Genomic DNA, 16,642 nt, shown 5'->3' on the forward strand with positions numbered 1-16,642 from the left:
AAAGCAAATTTTTGTCTAAGAACTTTGCAAAGAATCCTCTAACGTCTTCATTTCAACCATTTTGCTTGATTGACTAATGACGTCATTTTGTATCGGGGATCGTTATCGCGATGGAACCTTTGTTATTATTACGATTTTGGTACACCGTTGTTTGCAAAATTAACTATGTTTTAAACAATCGCTTGGTGACATACGATTTACACTTGCAGCATACAGCTTAACCGCAAAAGTTACTTAACATTTACCAATGACTCCTGATGAAAGATTTGCGGAAGGATAGTGTAGATAGAGCGTAATTCTCAGCGACCGATATTCTCTTTACTTTAACCACATATAGCCTCTGGGTAACGTTTAACCTTTACTGTAAGCAGACGGATAATTTCTACACAAACTTGTTTCTCATGCTGCGCTAAACGCATACACAGGCACTATAGTAGTAAATCTCAGCTTGACGACGCAACTCCGTAAATGCGATGCTTTCGTATGGAATTCCCATATTTGCAAGTTTATTAATCAACGTTGTTGCAGGTAAACTTTATGTATTTTCAAGTTGGCATTGGTTTTAATCGGTATTATATAAGGCTGTAGTCAGGTGAAGTGGAGAATGTATATATTTTGAATATTTTTATTTTAAAAATGTGTTTTAAAGGTTTACAATGTTTTACGTGCGACAACGCTCAAGGAATGATCGAATGCGCATTCAAAGGGACCATAAAGCAATGCCAAAATAATCAGGTGTGAGCATTAATCCTATAACCTAAACAGCTCATTTTGAGTTACTGGTATTTTAATTGTATACCACTTCTGGTGTTTAAACTCAGTCAACATGAAAAGCATCCAAGTTTTGGAAGATAGACAGATAGGGTGTGTTATTATTGGCTAAATATTCTAACTAAGCTATCATTAGAAAACCTGCGAAACGGTTGTGCGGCGCTCCGGAAAACGTCTCACTGTCATCAAAAGTTGCAAGCAGAAACAAGCCTGTCTGGAAACTGCAAAAAGTCAGGTAGAATGCCTACATTTCACTGGCATGTTTTTTTATAATGTTTTGCACAGAGCAGGGCTGCGGAGTCGGTTAAAAATAACCCGAGTCCGACTCCGGCCAAAAAACTAAACCCGAGTCCGACTCCCGTCAAATGTGCGATTTTGTCGAGTCCCAAGTCCGGTCCGGACACTGCAGGCTGTATTTCACCAATTTGTGACTAAAATAACGTGAATATTCAGCAATCCACTTATGGGGTGTCGTATAATTCATTCACTCACAATACAGGTTTCGAAAAAATTCCGCCATATAATATTCTACCTTTACAATTTCCATTTGGCGGCCATTTCAGTTTTAAAATTCGGTACTGCGCATGTGCATGTCGGACTCGAGACTCGGGTAGTTTTACAAGGTCTTACTCGAGTCCCGAGTCCGACTCCAGAAAAAACAAACCGACTCCTCGAGTCCCGAGTCCGACTCCGCAGCCCTGGCACAGAGCGCTGTCAAAGCTTTTTAAAGGCACCCTTTAGCCATTTTATTATTCGTGGCTTTGTCATGATACCTTCCAGATATCGTATCGGGATTTTGGAGACCTCGAGTGCAACAGGGATCACGAAAACTCTGCTTGCACCTGTTGCTGCGAGGATGATTTGTGTAATCTGAACACACGGCCCTGCATCGGAATGACGTGTAAGTCGCACCACAGAAAGCATGGGAAAGGCTTCTCAGGCAGAACTGTCATCGACCACCTTCGGGAGAAGTCTCGGGGGTCACGATTGTATAATTTAATTGTTTGCCAGTTAAATGAAAGGGGCCACAATGTAAGAAAGATTAAGAACCACTGGTGTAGAAGGTTATGCACGATCAATAGTGACAAAACCCCACTGTGATAAAAACGTATAAGTTGCGCGTCGTTTATTTTGCTACAACGAACGGTTCAACACATTTAAAAAAAGGACCAGCGGTGTAGTAAGGTCACAGGTGTATACAATATAACGTGTTCCTTTAAAGTTAAAAAAAAACGTCTCAGTGACTAGATTTCAATAAAAGTATTTAACAGCGACAAGTTTGACAATAAATAATAATTTAAAAATTGACTTCTTAGTTCCGTGCGAGCCAAGAGTTACCATGGAGAACGGCAACTTATCGTGCACCAATGGGGCCATGGTGGATTCAGTGTGTACTTACAAATGTAACAAAGAAGGGTTCTTTCTTCGACCTGTTATAGGCAACGGAGAATCTATATGTCTCGCTTCGGGAACTTGGAGTCAGCCAAAGCCATGTTGTGCCCGTAAGTTTTCGAGATATCATCTCACAACTTCAACGCCTTTAGCGTTTTTTAATGTTAAATGATGTTATCAATAAATTCTATGATGTTATCTTTAAATTTGTATTCTGCAATTTCCTGTTGGATACCCGGGATTACGCTTATCCGAAAAGTTTTATTTAAAAATCAATAACTTTTAGCTGTGTTGAATAACTTGTTTTAGAAGGGACCCTTATATTTGTTACAGGTGCTTGTCCGCCAAATTTGTACAATGACATCGTTTTTATGCGTCAAACCAACAACCAGGCGGGATGGAACGAATTTCAGCGAATGGTTGAGACATTCATCGGGTAAGTAGCCTACACTAGACTTAAAGTAGCCTATTGCCTTACCGCTAACTTTCTGTTTTAAAAATATTTTTCAATATAATACTTTAAAACTTTTATCATGGACTTCAGCCGCCTTCAACAGCCTTAACAAGCATTAATTGTGACGTTTAAAATTGCAGCCGACAACAATGTTAAAGTTAAATGTCAATCTGTCTAATGAGACTCTTTTGAAAACGAGACTGTGATATTTTTTATTTATTGTGTAATATTTACGGCCGCTTTTGTGCAGGCAATTAAACGTGGAAAGTGATGGTGTCAACGTCGGTGTTGTTTCTTATGGAGACAACGTACACGCGAACGAAACGATCAAACTGTCCCAGTTCTCTAGTGACAAGGATGATTTGCTGCTGGCCGTTAATAACCTCCCCTTTGTACCAGGTTTGGCTTAAACTTTGGCATAAACCAGCGTATAAACAGTGCACGAAATTCTCATACTTTTGGTTTGCAAAAACATTTTACATACCGTAAGTGTTAAATTACGTTTTGTTATTCACGCCTTAATCTTAGCAATTTGCCGTGTGGTGATAAGCTACAGCTACACCATTGACATCACTGTTTTGCTGTGTCTGTTTTTACTTATAAACCGGCTTTGATCAAGAGCGGTTATTGGTTTCTTACGCACTTTTGCAGACGATGGCCCTGACGTTCGAACCGGCAATGCATTGACGTATGTATTGGAGGAGTTTTACTCACCGGGAAACGGAGACCGACGCGACAGCAAAAACGTTATCATATTACAAGCGGACAAGCCGACTGCTGACGATGTTAATCGACCTGCGTACCTTCTTCGACAGGCTGGCTTCACTGTAAGTTGCAAAAGTAAAATACATTTATAGTCCGAAACCAAAATGTCCATGACGCTTTTGGTTCCGTTGGATTGTTTTCGGGAACAATATTTTGCGAAACATTTTTGCTTTTAAGGTATATTTCATAATTTAAAGTAAAGATTCATAGTACACTTATGCGTTCTAATTATGTATAGCTGACTAACACGTACCTCGTTGAATCAGATATACACCATTTTACCTCACGGTGTAACGAATGATGATTTCATCAATCAAGCCCATGTGATCACCGGAAAAAGTGACCAGGTTTTCACACTTCAGGCTCCTAATGATATCACCTTTCTTGAAGACTTAATGAGGATTTTGTGCAGCAATCCATGTACACCCTAAATCCTCAACCACTTCTTTAAAATCAGAAAAAAAATATATATTCAATTCGAAAATATTCAATTCGACGGGGTGTTTGCCCAAATAGTCGTTGAGAAATGAAATAACCAATCTGCAATAACGTGAACGTCATGCCTGTGGTAGACTTTTGTTTGAAACCTTTATGTGTTCGTTTGATATGTAAACGCTATGGCCCCTCTCCCACGTTTGTACGAGTAGCAACTATAACGTATTAAAACGACTTTAATTATCGGTTATTACTACAAAAGTAGGTTGCTTGGTGTTCAATCAGCTTTTTTGTGGTTAATGTGTGTTTAGTGACCATGGGTGTTTCGTCATGTCATTATCATTAGATCTGTAACAAATTAAACAATATGAACTTAAAGGTTCTTTTGTGCTAAAGAGAAGAGTGTGTGACCTTAAAAGTATATTAGACCATTAAATAGGTTTGGGTTGTGCGCTATTGCTTATACGATAGCTCAGTGCTTTTCAACCTTTTTGCTGGAGTGGAACCCTATGAAAACATTTCACTGGCTCAATATTCCAGTGCAAATAATTCCACTGGCTCGAGGAACCCCAGTGTAATGAACACACCTCAAATTAGCTACACAAAATTGCGGCACCCCTGGCCTGTACTAGCGGAACCCTGGTTGAAAACCACTGCGATTGCCAGACCTAAACCCACTTTGGTGGGGACTGGTATTGCCATATGCATTCCTGACTCAGAGGGTATTCTGATAGCCTAGCCTAGTGCAATCTAGCAAACACTGTTCTAAATATGTTCACCAGGCCTGCACAACTCGAAATAGTACAACCGCCGCATCATGAAAAACTTCTCTTCGCGGGCCGCATATTAACTTAAATGCAATAGTTTTAATGTGAAGCAAGCGTAGTTTAATTGCAAGTCTCATTAAACTAATTTGCCTCGACCAATCAACCACACTATTGCTTCAATAAGTATTGTTGTAGTCTGATTACAAATCCACACATTTTTTTTTTTGCTATTATGGGCAAGCCGGCAAATGCCGGCAAGCACAAGCCCTCACTGTATTGACTAGACAAGACTGGTTATATATTGATATAAGTTTCGCCTATACAAGTTGAAAGTTTGCATGAAAGAGAGAAGGCGACACGAGAAAGCGGAAATGATTTATAACCCGAAGCCTTTTTGGCTGCCGGGAACTGCAACAATAACGCGTTTACACAGGTGAAATACTTTTATCTATAACGGAAATATGTGTCACGATATAACATTATTCCTGTGTGAAACAGCCGAATGCTTTGTTCTCAGTGTGACAGCGAGTGTTTGGTAAAAGGCGTGAAAAAGTGACAAATCATAAATCGTAACATATTTGATAAATAAACAATACAATAAATTCCAAATTATCCACTAATTATTACTTATGACGCTACAGACACTCCAGCACAAAAGGAATTGCCGTCGTGAATGTAACACGGCGGCTGCTTTTCGCAATATACCCGAAAGGTTTCTATTTTTTGACACAATTGACTTTTGTTAAAAAGTGCTCCACACGATTTGAGCGAAACGAACATGAACAAGGCAATGAGTCACGAGTTGTAGCTTTTAGCAACACGTTCAACAACAAGATGTTTTCTTCTGTCGATAAGTCAACGAACGACAGGCGTTTTAGGTTATATTTTGAATAACGCACAAATTTGTTATTGCAATTCATAATTACTCACGTTACACATATCTTGCGATTCAATACAATAACACATATATTTTATAGCGATTACACATTAACTCAATCTCCGTTATATGCGATTAATAGGCGATAAATGCAACGATTTTTAGGTTACAATCATTCACACAAGTGAAACATTTGTAATTAGTGCTCGTGCAACGTGTATTTTCATTGAAATTGGCTTCACAATTTAATTTCTGCGCGGCAACACTACGATTTGTTGGTTTCTGAAGTAAGGAAAAGCGTTGGTGGAGGTAAGTCTCCAGCCATTTTGTAATTGCGGCCGGAAACAGGCCTAGGCGGATAAGAGTAATTTTCTTATCATGGAAATGGTAGAATTAACCACCAATAGTAGTAATAGGTTATTAGGGTCAACGTAGCAAGAACATTACGCTAGCAATGGGGCCCGTGACCAGCAAGCAATTTGTAACGTGAAATACATTGGGCACTGGTGAAAGTTAGTTTACATCGTTGATGCTGTACCATGTTTTCTTTTGAAAAGATAAGTAAAATTTATCTTGAAACGTGGAATTTTGCTTTACGTTTCTAGGTGTGGGATTTTAGTACTAGCGTCGAAAAGCACTGTTTTACTGAAACACCGCTAATGGAGTTAGCCGGATTCGCGACTTTCGGCCTTTACCAAAAGAGATTGAGTTGGCAATTAAGCCTTGTAAGCCAGGCACGCCTTGGCGTAAGATTACAGGTGAACAAGCTATTTTTTAGATAGGGTTCAGGAGTCCTTACGGTACTTTTGTATCCTTGTTAATTAGAAAGTTCCTGCACTTACTTGCGCAGATTGGTTCATGAAATAAAGTAATACAATGCAGACGTTGCAGTATACACTGGAGAATAGTCAATTTGACTGGCTTGCGTTTTAAAAGTATTTGCGAATCCGTTTCTAGAAACGCTGTTTGTTTAAGTGAGGGAATGCGGTTAGAACACAATCCTAGAGCGCCTTAAGGAAATCGCTTGATTTCCGCTTTTTTTTTTAATTTTTAATTAGTGTTGCATTCGGGGAGCACTAAAGTAAGCGATGCATTGAAATTCATTACATAAAATATTTAAGACATTACAAACGTGATTAGGGTTTATTCCTAAAGTCGCGTTTAAAGACTTCCACGAATTGAATCATATAGTTTGCGAGTGAATGAATTACTATGCTTTTAAGTACTTGCGACTCGCGTGCAGAGTAGCCTATACAATTTAGAGTTTCCTGAACTGAAACTCAAACGCGTGAATTGTTTAAAACAATTTGGACACTATACAAAATTAAGTCTCTTTGATATATGCATGATTTGCAAATTTCGACACATTTAAATGGTTTAAGAAAAAGTCGCATAAAAACAATTTACAGACCTTTCAGTCGATATTTTTACTTATTATATATATATAATTTTATTTTCATTTTAAAATATAATAGATTTTTCACCTGATGAACTAGGCAGAATCAGTTATTGTGAAATCCAGGATTCCAAGCGGTGGTGATGTCTTTATCGGCAACGCTTTATATTTTGTGTTCCGTATTCCAAGCAAATGCTTTGCTGACGAGATGGAGCGTCTTTCGACGTATCTTTCGACGAAATCAATTCTTCCAAGCTAGCTTCTTGCAGGTTTCAAACATAATAGTTTTTAGGCGGTCGTTTGTAGGTGGTCCGTACAGATTAAGGCACATCTTTTCTTCAGCTTCGTTCGTCACTTTTCTTGGCCATAAGAAATAGAGTTCTTTTTTTCCGCACTCACGTGGCAACAATTTGAAGCAGTGTGTTGATTACAAGTCTCTCTAAACTAATTTGCCTCGACCAATCAACCACACTATTGCTTCAATAAGTATTGTTGTAGTCTGATTACAAATCCACACAGTTTTTGTTTGCTATTATGGGCAAGCCGGCAAATGCCGGCAAGCACAAGCCCTCACTGTATTGACTAGACAAGACTGGGTATATATTGATATAAGTTTCGCCTATACAAGTTGAAAGTTTGCATGAAAGAGAGAAGGCGACACGAGAAAGCGGAAATGATTTATAACCCGAAGCCTTTTTGGCTGCCGGGAACTGCATCAATAACGCGTTCACACAGGTGAAATACTTTTATCTATAACGGAAATATGTGTCACGATATAACATTATTCATGTGGGAAACAGCCGAATGCTTTGTTCTCAGTGTGACAGCGAGTGTTTGGTAAAAGGCGTGAAAAAGTGACAAATCATAAATCGTAACATATTTGATAAATACACAATACAATAAATTCCAAATTATCCACTAATTATTACTTATAATGATTTTATATTCAAGAGACATAAAAAACGTTGGCAAAAGATTTTACTATAGAGTGCCACCATACACACGGAACTGGTCTTTAATCTACAAACATTTGAGCTAACTAATAGGTAGCTACTATATAGGCAGCGTAAGTGTTGCCGTTACGTAGTTCAAATCAGAGAGTCGAACCGAACCTGAACGGGAACTGGTTTTAGGCCACTTTTTCTCGAACCATAACCGAACCTGAACAGTTTCTTGTACGATTTTATGGGCCGAACTGGGACTGACCTAGATATATGTAAAGAACCTGAACCTAAACCGAACCCGAACCTGTCAAAAAAGCGATTCACTCCAACATGACGTCATAACTTGTATTTCACAGGGTCAAGTTATGCCATGTTTGTTTTTTTTTATGAAAAAATGAATATTTTAATTTTGCTAATATTTTATATCGTTATGGAGCCTTAATAGCTTTGTGCATATGATTTCACAATATTTGTTTGTTTTTAAAAATAACTCACTTTAAAGAAAATCCTAGTACGGTACACAAGTTCAGACGACCGAAATAACGTCCGCCACTTTTAGAACGATCCTTACAAATAAATTGTAACCTTATGGAATAATGCTGAGAAAAGTATATTTGTAACAATCGTGATAATAAATCACAGCTTACATTTATCTGCGAGCCACAGATGCCGATTGCCGACAATAAACAAGCCACAAGATCACCCCTGCTATAGGCCTGCAACACATACACATAGATAGCCAAGTTTAAAAAAAGTGTGAAACGAACTACGCATATCGCGTTGTTGATAATACAATACATAAATAAGTCTGCACTTATTTGTTTGCGGGGATGTACGTTAGGCAGGCCTGATGCCAGGTTGGATAGTAAGGCCTGCGCAAAAATTGCGTCGCGCTAACGGTTTTCAGTATAGTAGCCTACTCCATTTTCAGCCGTGCAGTTTCAAGCTGCAAAATCGTCTCCCCCGCGCAAAATCCAGAGTTTCCAATCTGGGCCTGATGTACACAAAAAACACATGGTACGCGGTGACAAAATAAACGCCACGAAACATAAGTTTTTTTAAATTAAGTCACTTTGTTTCTACGTGAAGAGCTAATCATAATTAAAAAAACATTCGTTAAACTTTTCTTTTAAACATCTGTGTTCTATTATTTTGCTCGCGGAATTTTCAGCGTCATTTTAAAAGATTGCGTTTTGTGCTAGGAACACTTGCTGTGGTATGCTTCATAAGTAATTTTGATAACTTCAAAAGATTCCCGCGAAATACCAACATGGGCCGTAACTTTCATAATTTAAAATTTGTAATCGTTCAATGCTAAGTTAATACGTAAAGCCGTGCGATACATCAGTGTAACAGAAAAGCACCATGCAGAATCTTATGAATACAGAAGATTTATCTGCGATCGTCAAAGAACAAAAGGCCATGCTTCAAAGTTTGGAGAAAAGTAACCAAATGCTAATAAACTGCAACCGAATTGCTGAGAAGCAGCAAGAAATTTGCCTAAATGCCATTGGTCACCATACCGCAGTTTTAAGTCATATGAAAAACGATTTAAATTCCATTTTTATGAGGATAAGAAATCTTAAGACCAAACTGCAGGAAAAAAGTCCAGAGTCGTGGTTGGTTATTGATGAACCTGAAGTCGAAATATCAGCAACTGAAAGTCACCAAAAAGTAGAGACTCTTGTTGGTGTTGATGCTGAGAAAGAGTAACATTTCGTGTGTAGAACATTTTTAATTGCATTGTGCCAGAGTAGGCTGTATTACGTGGCAGGCCACTGTGAAAATTAAGTGCACCTGCAAGTTTTTTTTTCAAGCTTTCAAAAGTGCTCCCCGAAAAAATTAAATGTGGTAGGATTCTTTACCAACACCGCCTAATCTTACTTGGCATTATTACCTGCTATCTTAATTAATCAGCAAAGTTCACTATTTATCATTATATATTTTTATTTCTATGTATATAGTAATGTATACCAATTTATTTTTCTTTTTTAAAACATTCTAAAAACTGTGGATTTACGAAAGTGTTTTGCCGGTCATTAACAATTTTTCAAAAAATTGTATTTATCTTGTTTTCTGCCGAGTCAATGCAGTTGCTTACGATCCTGGTAAAATAACCCTAAAACCAACCTTATTAAATTCCTAACTTCTCACAAGATAAGTGTTTGCTTTTTCTGTTTGCTTTGTTTTGCTTTTATACAAAACAAACTTTAAAAAATAATTTTATTTTATTTTCTAAAAATGTGATTTAATTATATTGACAACAGAAAAATAAGTAATTAAACAACTTTCTCAGAACCAATAGTTTAACAGCTATTTTGTGATGTGATTCTTATATAAATCTTGTATGACAAATAGTTTGTGCTTACTTTTGTTTCAGTGTAATTTTTGTTAACCATATATTTTTTCGCTTTCTAGATGTCTATAAATATTTAAAAGTCAATTAGTATGTCTAAAACAATAACGGAATTGTGTGACAAACATCATATTAAATTTGAAATAATTTCAGCAATCAAAAAATGTAAAACGTATGGATTATTTGAAACAACAAAATGGTGGGTACATTTTACTTTCGTTGGTTGTGTTTTAGTCAACTCTTAAATTCTTTATTTTAGGCTTTCTGAACTGTCCTTCTCTCTTGACTGTCCACCACTAAAGCCTACATCGGACTATGCCCAAAAACACTATGGCAAAGTGGATTACTTTTCAGAGGAACAAAAGTAAATTAGTTTGCTTTAATTTGTAAATGATCTCTTGATTACTTGAATTGTAATGGGGACCAACCCCTGACTAAAAAATATTTTGTTGAGCTAAATAAAACATCTGCATGTAAATAATACCAATTTTGTTAAGATATATTTTTATAGTACACAAACTTATTTGCAGTAAATATTATCACAACGAAATGCAAGGCGCAGCAACATAAATTGAAATTATAGTTTATTTTAAAATTGGTAGAAAATTGCTCGCATACCATTTAAAACAGCTTTTGTGTACCACAAGTTATATGCAAACCACAGGTTGTGAACCATTGCTATATTTGATGTATGTTCATTTTACACAAAATATTTATTTTTGCTTTTGGCTGCAGCCCGGAAAATCACAGGATAGTTGACCGTTATCTACTTGCCAAATCTTATTTTGATGTTGAAGAATATGACAGAGCAGCTCATGTGGTAAGAGATTGCAAAAGTGGACCATCTTTCTTTATTCATGTCTACTCCCGCTACCTATCAGCTATCAAAAAACATCAACTTGACCACATTTACAGTCATGGTAAGTTTTTTTAAATAATCCTAAAAATTATCAAAAAACACATTCATACACAGATATGTGTATAACTGTTACAAACTGTACTCTACCCCTGAAGTTCCACCTACTAATAACACAAACAGTCAGGCACACATGTCATACTATACCGTAACTGTTTAGAGGTTTATCCGCAAATCTATCAAAAGATTTGTTTGCAAGCAAGGTTAGTCTAGGGAAATCTAGGCTGTCATGAGGTTTGAACTCCCAACCTTAGTCAAACGGGTAATATTACTTGTTCCATTGAGCTATGCTGGCTCATAGGAGAGCAAGCAAAGTGAGAAAACCACTTACATCATGTTTGGATGTACAGATTAATTTTAAGAGGTTCAGAACAATACTTTTGAAACATAAATACACATTTGTGTACAACTTTGATCCAACCGTTTTTAATTCTTATTGACAAACAATACCGGTGTACATATTGTATGACAAACAGGGTTTACATAAGGTCATAAGTTTAAAATTTACCGCTGGCAAGGGTTTTCTAGCTTTGCATTATTTGTAAAGAATCCATGATAGATACACTGCTTTGAGTTAGCCACATTCAAGTATGGTAATTTATGGTTTTGCTGAGTTTTTTAAAAAACATGCCTGGTTAGATTTAAAAACTATTTAATTCTCACTTTTTTTTCTTGTTAATTCGCACTTTTGGTAATCACATAGGCACTGTAGATCGAGCTTTGGGAAAAAATGACCAACTGCGAGCTTTACGGGCAGAGCTTAGCCAGAAGCAAAAAAACGGCAATCTTGAGGCGTTTTCTCTCTACCTGTATGGTATCATTTTAAAGAAAACTTCAGAAATGTCTACAGTGGTGCAAAAAAATGAAGCAATTAATATTCTTTCACAATCCATTCAGCAGTTTCCAATGAACTGGGGAGCTTGGAAAGAACTTTCTTCTCTTATAACTGATCAACAAAATGTAAGAAACAATTTTTTTCTGCTGCATTTACCTTTTATAGTACTTGTAATCACAATAGTGTTTTTGGTGTCTGCTATTGTTGTTGTGTGCTGGTGATAAATGAGAATTAGATACAAATACCATAAATATTTTTTATTATTCACCTTTTTTATTAAGCTATCATCACTAGATCTTCCGAAGCATTGGATGAAAGATTTCTTTCTAGCTCAGACTCATGTTGATTTGGTAAATGCAGAGGATGCCTTGAACATGTATGATTCACTTAAAAAGGCTGGTTTTTTAGACAGTTGCCACATTAAAACCCAAGAAGCAAATTGCCAGCACAATAGAAGGGGTATGCAAGAAAGTTATTATAAAGAGTACTGTTATTGGTCTTTTTTATGGATTTAATACTAGGCATAAAACATAAGCTAGGTAAATTTCTAAAATATTTTGTTCTTGTTTCTCAAAATTGACGATAACAAAAGAGTGTACTTGTTGTATCTATTATGTGATCCATTTTCTTTTTAATAGTGTGACCTTATTACAATCTACAAGTCTCCACTGTGATTATAGGTCAGGGATTCTTAACCTTTTATGACTTACGGCACCCCTCAAAATCAAGAAGCTTACCAATTGAGCAAAAATCAGATTCTTAAAAATTCTCGGCCCTACCTTGAGTATTAGAAATGGCACACCAGGGCGCCGCGGCACCCCGGTTGAGAACCACTGATATAGGTGGTAAATTTGCTGTTTAGTTTTGTCAACAATGTTGCTTTACAGTGTTTGATGATGCAATAGCATTGCTAGAGGAGGTCCGTGAAAAAGACCCTTACAGGTTGGATGACATGGATATTCTCTCCAATATGTATTATGTCAAGGCACGCCGTTCAGACCTGGCCCATCTTGCTCATCACTGCACCCAAGTGGACAAGTACAGAGTGGAAACCTGCTGCATTGTAGGTGCGAATCATTCTGTTTTTCAACTAGGGATCTACTGATATTATCTTTTGGAAATGATACTGATAGGCAATGTTCTAGTTTGCTAACTAATATCACATTCTATGTATATCGATTTATTTATAAACCTGACATATGCTGATAACTTTCATAATTTGAACATCTAATAGAAATAACATTCAGTTTATTTTCTTGCATGAAGTTGCGTTAAAAAATACTCTTATGATCCTCCAGGAAATTATTACAGCATAAGGGCAAACCATGAGAAGGCGGTCCTCTACTTTCAGCGAGCTCTTAAGCTCAATCCTAACTACCTAAGTGCTTGGACACTGATGGGACACGAGTATACCGAGATCAAGAACACTTCTGCTGCCATACAAGCCTATCGGTAAAAGATATGCGCGTTAACTGCATGTAGTTCGATGTTATATCGTTAGTTTATATCTACAACATTATTAGAAACAGGGACGAATAATTATTTAACATGCTTTGTAGAAATGCAGTGGACCTAAACCGGCGCGACTACAGGGCGTGGTACGGCCTGGGCCAGACCTATGAACTGCTTAAGATGTACTCCTACGCCCTATATTATTTCAAACAGGTAGTAAAACATGTTTAAATTGCACATCTCTGAAAAAACAACAACATTTTAGTAAAATAAATCCATGTGTATTATTAAAATAAATCCATGTGTATTACGGAATAAAATATTAAATCTAGGGGTCAAATAAAAAAAACGCATCAAAGATGTATTTTATCGGCGTGAAAAACACTGAAACCACTGAACAAGAGTGCGGTGTATTAACCTTGGTTTTAAAACATTAATATGCCGTATACAACGTACCATTTTTGTCCGACTTTTTTAGTAGGCTCTTTTATCAATAAAACTAAGATCACCCAGTTTCTTCTGTTTAGCTAAATACGGTAAACGTTATTAAACCATTATTGTCCTATGAACTGTGACTTACGTCGAGCAATTTTGTGCAGTCTCATCGACTCCGTCCGTTCGACTCCCGCATGTTGATGGCTGTCGGCGAAACCTACGAAGTGCTGGAGCGGTCCGAGGAAGCCAAGATGTGTTACCGCAAGGCGATTGCTGTTGGGGACATCGAGGGAATGGCTAACATCAAGCTAGCGAAGTACAATTGTCTGGAGTGTAGGGGTTTCTTAATACTAAGTCAGATTCCCCCCCATTTGGCAATCGATATGGAAGCTTTTAAGCAAATATCTAGCTTAATCTTACCTTATAAATTCATTCTTTGAGAAACAATTGACTTTTATTTTACTGTGTAAAACTATTTTTTAACCATTTTGAAGGTCCCCTTGGTCATCGAGTAACGCCCAAAACACACTGTTTTGGTTTATGCTTCGTTTAGTGAACTACATTGCGCGGAATAAAAGTAACAATTCGCAATGTAATTTTAGGTTTATTATACAAGCCTTTGGTTTGGTGTCACTCTGTTAACCATATTGCTTAAAACTAAGCAATGTATCTGCGCGTTTCGCAACTTCGCACCATTTTTAATGGAATAAACACTTCTGTGCAGATTGTATAAGCGCGAGAACGCAAGCGAGTGGGCTGCCCACTACTACGAGCGGTTTGCTCAACAGTCGGAGGAAAGGGGCGTGGTCGAAGGGACCAACGCCCACACGGAGGCCTACCTCTTCCTTGCTCGCCACAACCTTCTTCAGCCCACCAACCTCGATGCGGCAGGCTATTACGCGCACAAATGCTGTGATTACCCGGAGGTAGAATAAAGTGTTTACCACCTACGATTTCTCGGTTATCTTCGTAATTATAGATTTAATTTCTTAATTATAGATTAATTTATGATGTTCCACATCCGACTAAGTGTGTGCGATTAATTTATCTTAGGGTACGGGAAAAATATTTTGTTGGGGAATTTAAAGTTTATGTATCTTAAAACTGAAATACCAATTTCCATCGGACGGAACCCATATAACTATCCAACTCGTAAAGTTAACTAAATGCCCTTAAACTCTCTCCAAGGTGCGCGAAGACGGCAAAGCGGTCCTGCGCGAGATCTCTCAGCGACGTGGAATCGGTGTCGACTTGAACGAGACGAGCGACCAGCAGCCGACCCCGGGACACCACTTGCAGCGAATAAGGGGCGCCGACGACAGCGTGAGCGTTGTGATGGACACCGATTCGCCCTCGACCAGCGTTGCGCCCATGAAGCTCAGCTTTTCGCCCGGACAGGCCGAGTCGGACACCAGCAATATCATGTAATCCTTTTCACCGGCTGAACACTTGTTCTTGAAGCCCTTTGTTGGCCCTTTCGGAGGGAACTTGCGCGCGCGTTTTGTCACCTGATGAACGTCCGACTTATGAGTCTGTGCGGGTATACAAACTGTAGGACAATTTGCGGGGGCTCTTCAGAGGATTGCAAACAATTAAAAAATAAAAGTTTTACTGATGTGAACTGATGCAAAGATAAATACATGCCTTATTATACTAAAATTTTAAACAGAAACCGCTTCAAGCACACTACCTTTGGGTAACAACGTTTCTTTTAAGTTCAAATTTTATGTAGCTGCGATAATGATTCGTTGATATTCCGCTAAAATGTACTTTTTCTAACCGTTCGTAGCTACATTGTTTGTGCGAAGGCTTTGTTCTTTTGTTTCTCGTCGATTATATGGCCGCGAGGTATTTACCAGCGGTCTACCAACAACCCAAAACAATAAGACTGCGTTCGAGCGCACTGTCTTATTCTTTAAGTGTCGATACCATACTGGCTCTTGTTTAAAAGTAGTTCTATCTGCATTTGGGCAATTCGGGTTTTGCTTTTTGTTAAATTCTGATATTGACAATCAATATATTTAACTAAAATATAACAATCTGTAGTGATGCCAACATCATTGGCGATTGATGCAGGTTCTTTGGAATAATAAGATTTCTATGTGGGCCTATATCATTTGTGGAAGTACTAGTTAGAATTGCTTACTAAATAGGCAAGTTAGCCAGCTTGTATTAATTATTTAGGTTGTATGGTACATTGTACAATTTTATCCAAAACACTTGAAATTAGAAACTAACGTAATAGAAGTGAAAAATCAGATAGCCCAGTTATTTCAGCGTAAGAGAAATTCCGGATATATCATAGATATCGTATGTTATTTATGGTGACGTACCACGCAATGAAATCGTGATTCTATTGAAAGTCTACTTTATAAAAACGCTTTTCGTGTGTACTGTAGTTTCAAGTTTGTTAATGAAAACGAACATTTTTATAGTAAAGCCTTTACTAACTATAAAATATATAAATTATTTGGGCGCTGTTCTAGAATCCGAAATACCTTAAGATGTTTTAATGGTATTTAAGTTAATAGATATAATGTTTTGCTTTATATCGATCTGGAACAAAGTTGGGCAACATAAACTTTTTTTAACAGTTTTTGAAGCAAATAATAGCATCATTGACCCACTAACTTACTTGTATTTAATTTATTATAATTTTGCACTTTGACTGGTTATTCTTATAAAGTTAGCGGCTTTAGAATGGCTACGTGTTAAGACATACATTTTTTCCAATGTTAAATGGAAATTTATGACATAATCCGGCGTTAGTCTAGAATCCTACCGCATTTTTGTCTGAGGGTTTATATTGCTATCTGTTATTTGGGTTAGCTTGCTAGTTTGGATTTG

The 16,642-nt window shown here is 37.4% G+C and overlaps 2 protein-coding genes across 2 annotated transcripts; both read left to right on the forward strand.

Annotated features, from left to right (window-relative positions):
* The first annotated feature begins 400 nt into the window (after window positions 1-400).
* On the forward strand, window positions 401-4,184 carry LOC146164022 (collagen alpha-1(XII) chain-like). The gene is made up of 9 exons (XM_083382574.1): window positions 401-528; window positions 650-735; window positions 908-1,006; window positions 1,552-1,672; window positions 2,088-2,273; window positions 2,497-2,599; window positions 2,868-3,016; window positions 3,269-3,444; window positions 3,649-4,184. Exons 1-9 carry the CDS (start codon window positions 474-476, stop codon window positions 3,811-3,813), a joined length of 1,140 nt encoding a protein of 379 aa, XP_083238700.1. The 5' UTR covers window positions 401-473; the 3' UTR covers window positions 3,814-4,184.
* Window positions 4,185-9,510: 5,326 nt separating this feature from the next.
* Window positions 9,511-15,897, forward strand: LOC146164023 (uncharacterized). The gene is made up of 11 exons (XM_083381372.1): window positions 9,511-10,356; window positions 10,417-10,521; window positions 10,893-11,077; window positions 11,777-12,033; window positions 12,190-12,367; window positions 12,796-12,975; window positions 13,207-13,360; window positions 13,468-13,573; window positions 13,960-14,111; window positions 14,520-14,721; window positions 14,984-15,897. Exons 1-11 carry the CDS (start codon window positions 10,250-10,252, stop codon window positions 15,221-15,223), a joined length of 1,866 nt encoding a protein of 621 aa, XP_083237498.1. The 5' UTR covers window positions 9,511-10,249; the 3' UTR covers window positions 15,224-15,897.
* Window positions 15,898-16,642: the final 745 nt, after the last annotated feature.

This window comes from Ascidiella aspersa, chromosome 2 (assembly GCF_963924565.1).
Source record: "Ascidiella aspersa chromosome 2, kaAscAspe10.2, whole genome shotgun sequence".
Taxonomy (NCBI): Eukaryota; Metazoa; Chordata; class Ascidiacea; order Phlebobranchia; family Ascidiidae; genus Ascidiella; species Ascidiella aspersa.

Coding starts and splice junctions, on each gene's coding strand:
- LOC146164022 (XM_083382574.1), top strand. CDS start 474: ATGCTTTCGTATGGAATTCCCATATTTGCAAGTTTATTAATCAACGTT. Junction 1,673..2,087: donor GCCCTGCATCGGAATGACGT/GTAAGTCGCACC, acceptor TTGACTTCTTAG/TTCCGTGCGAGCCAAGAGTT. Junction 2,274..2,496: donor GCCAAAGCCATGTTGTGCCC/GTAAGTTTTCGA, acceptor TATTTGTTACAG/GTGCTTGTCCGCCAAATTTG.
- LOC146164023 (XM_083381372.1), top strand. CDS start 10,250: ATGTCTAAAACAATAACGGAATTGTGTGACAAACATCATATTAAATTT. Junction 10,522..10,892: donor TACTTTTCAGAGGAACAAAA/GTAAATTAGTTT, acceptor TTTTGGCTGCAG/CCCGGAAAATCACAGGATAG. Junction 11,078..11,776: donor TGACCACATTTACAGTCATG/GTAAGTTTTTTT, acceptor GTAATCACATAG/GCACTGTAGATCGAGCTTTG.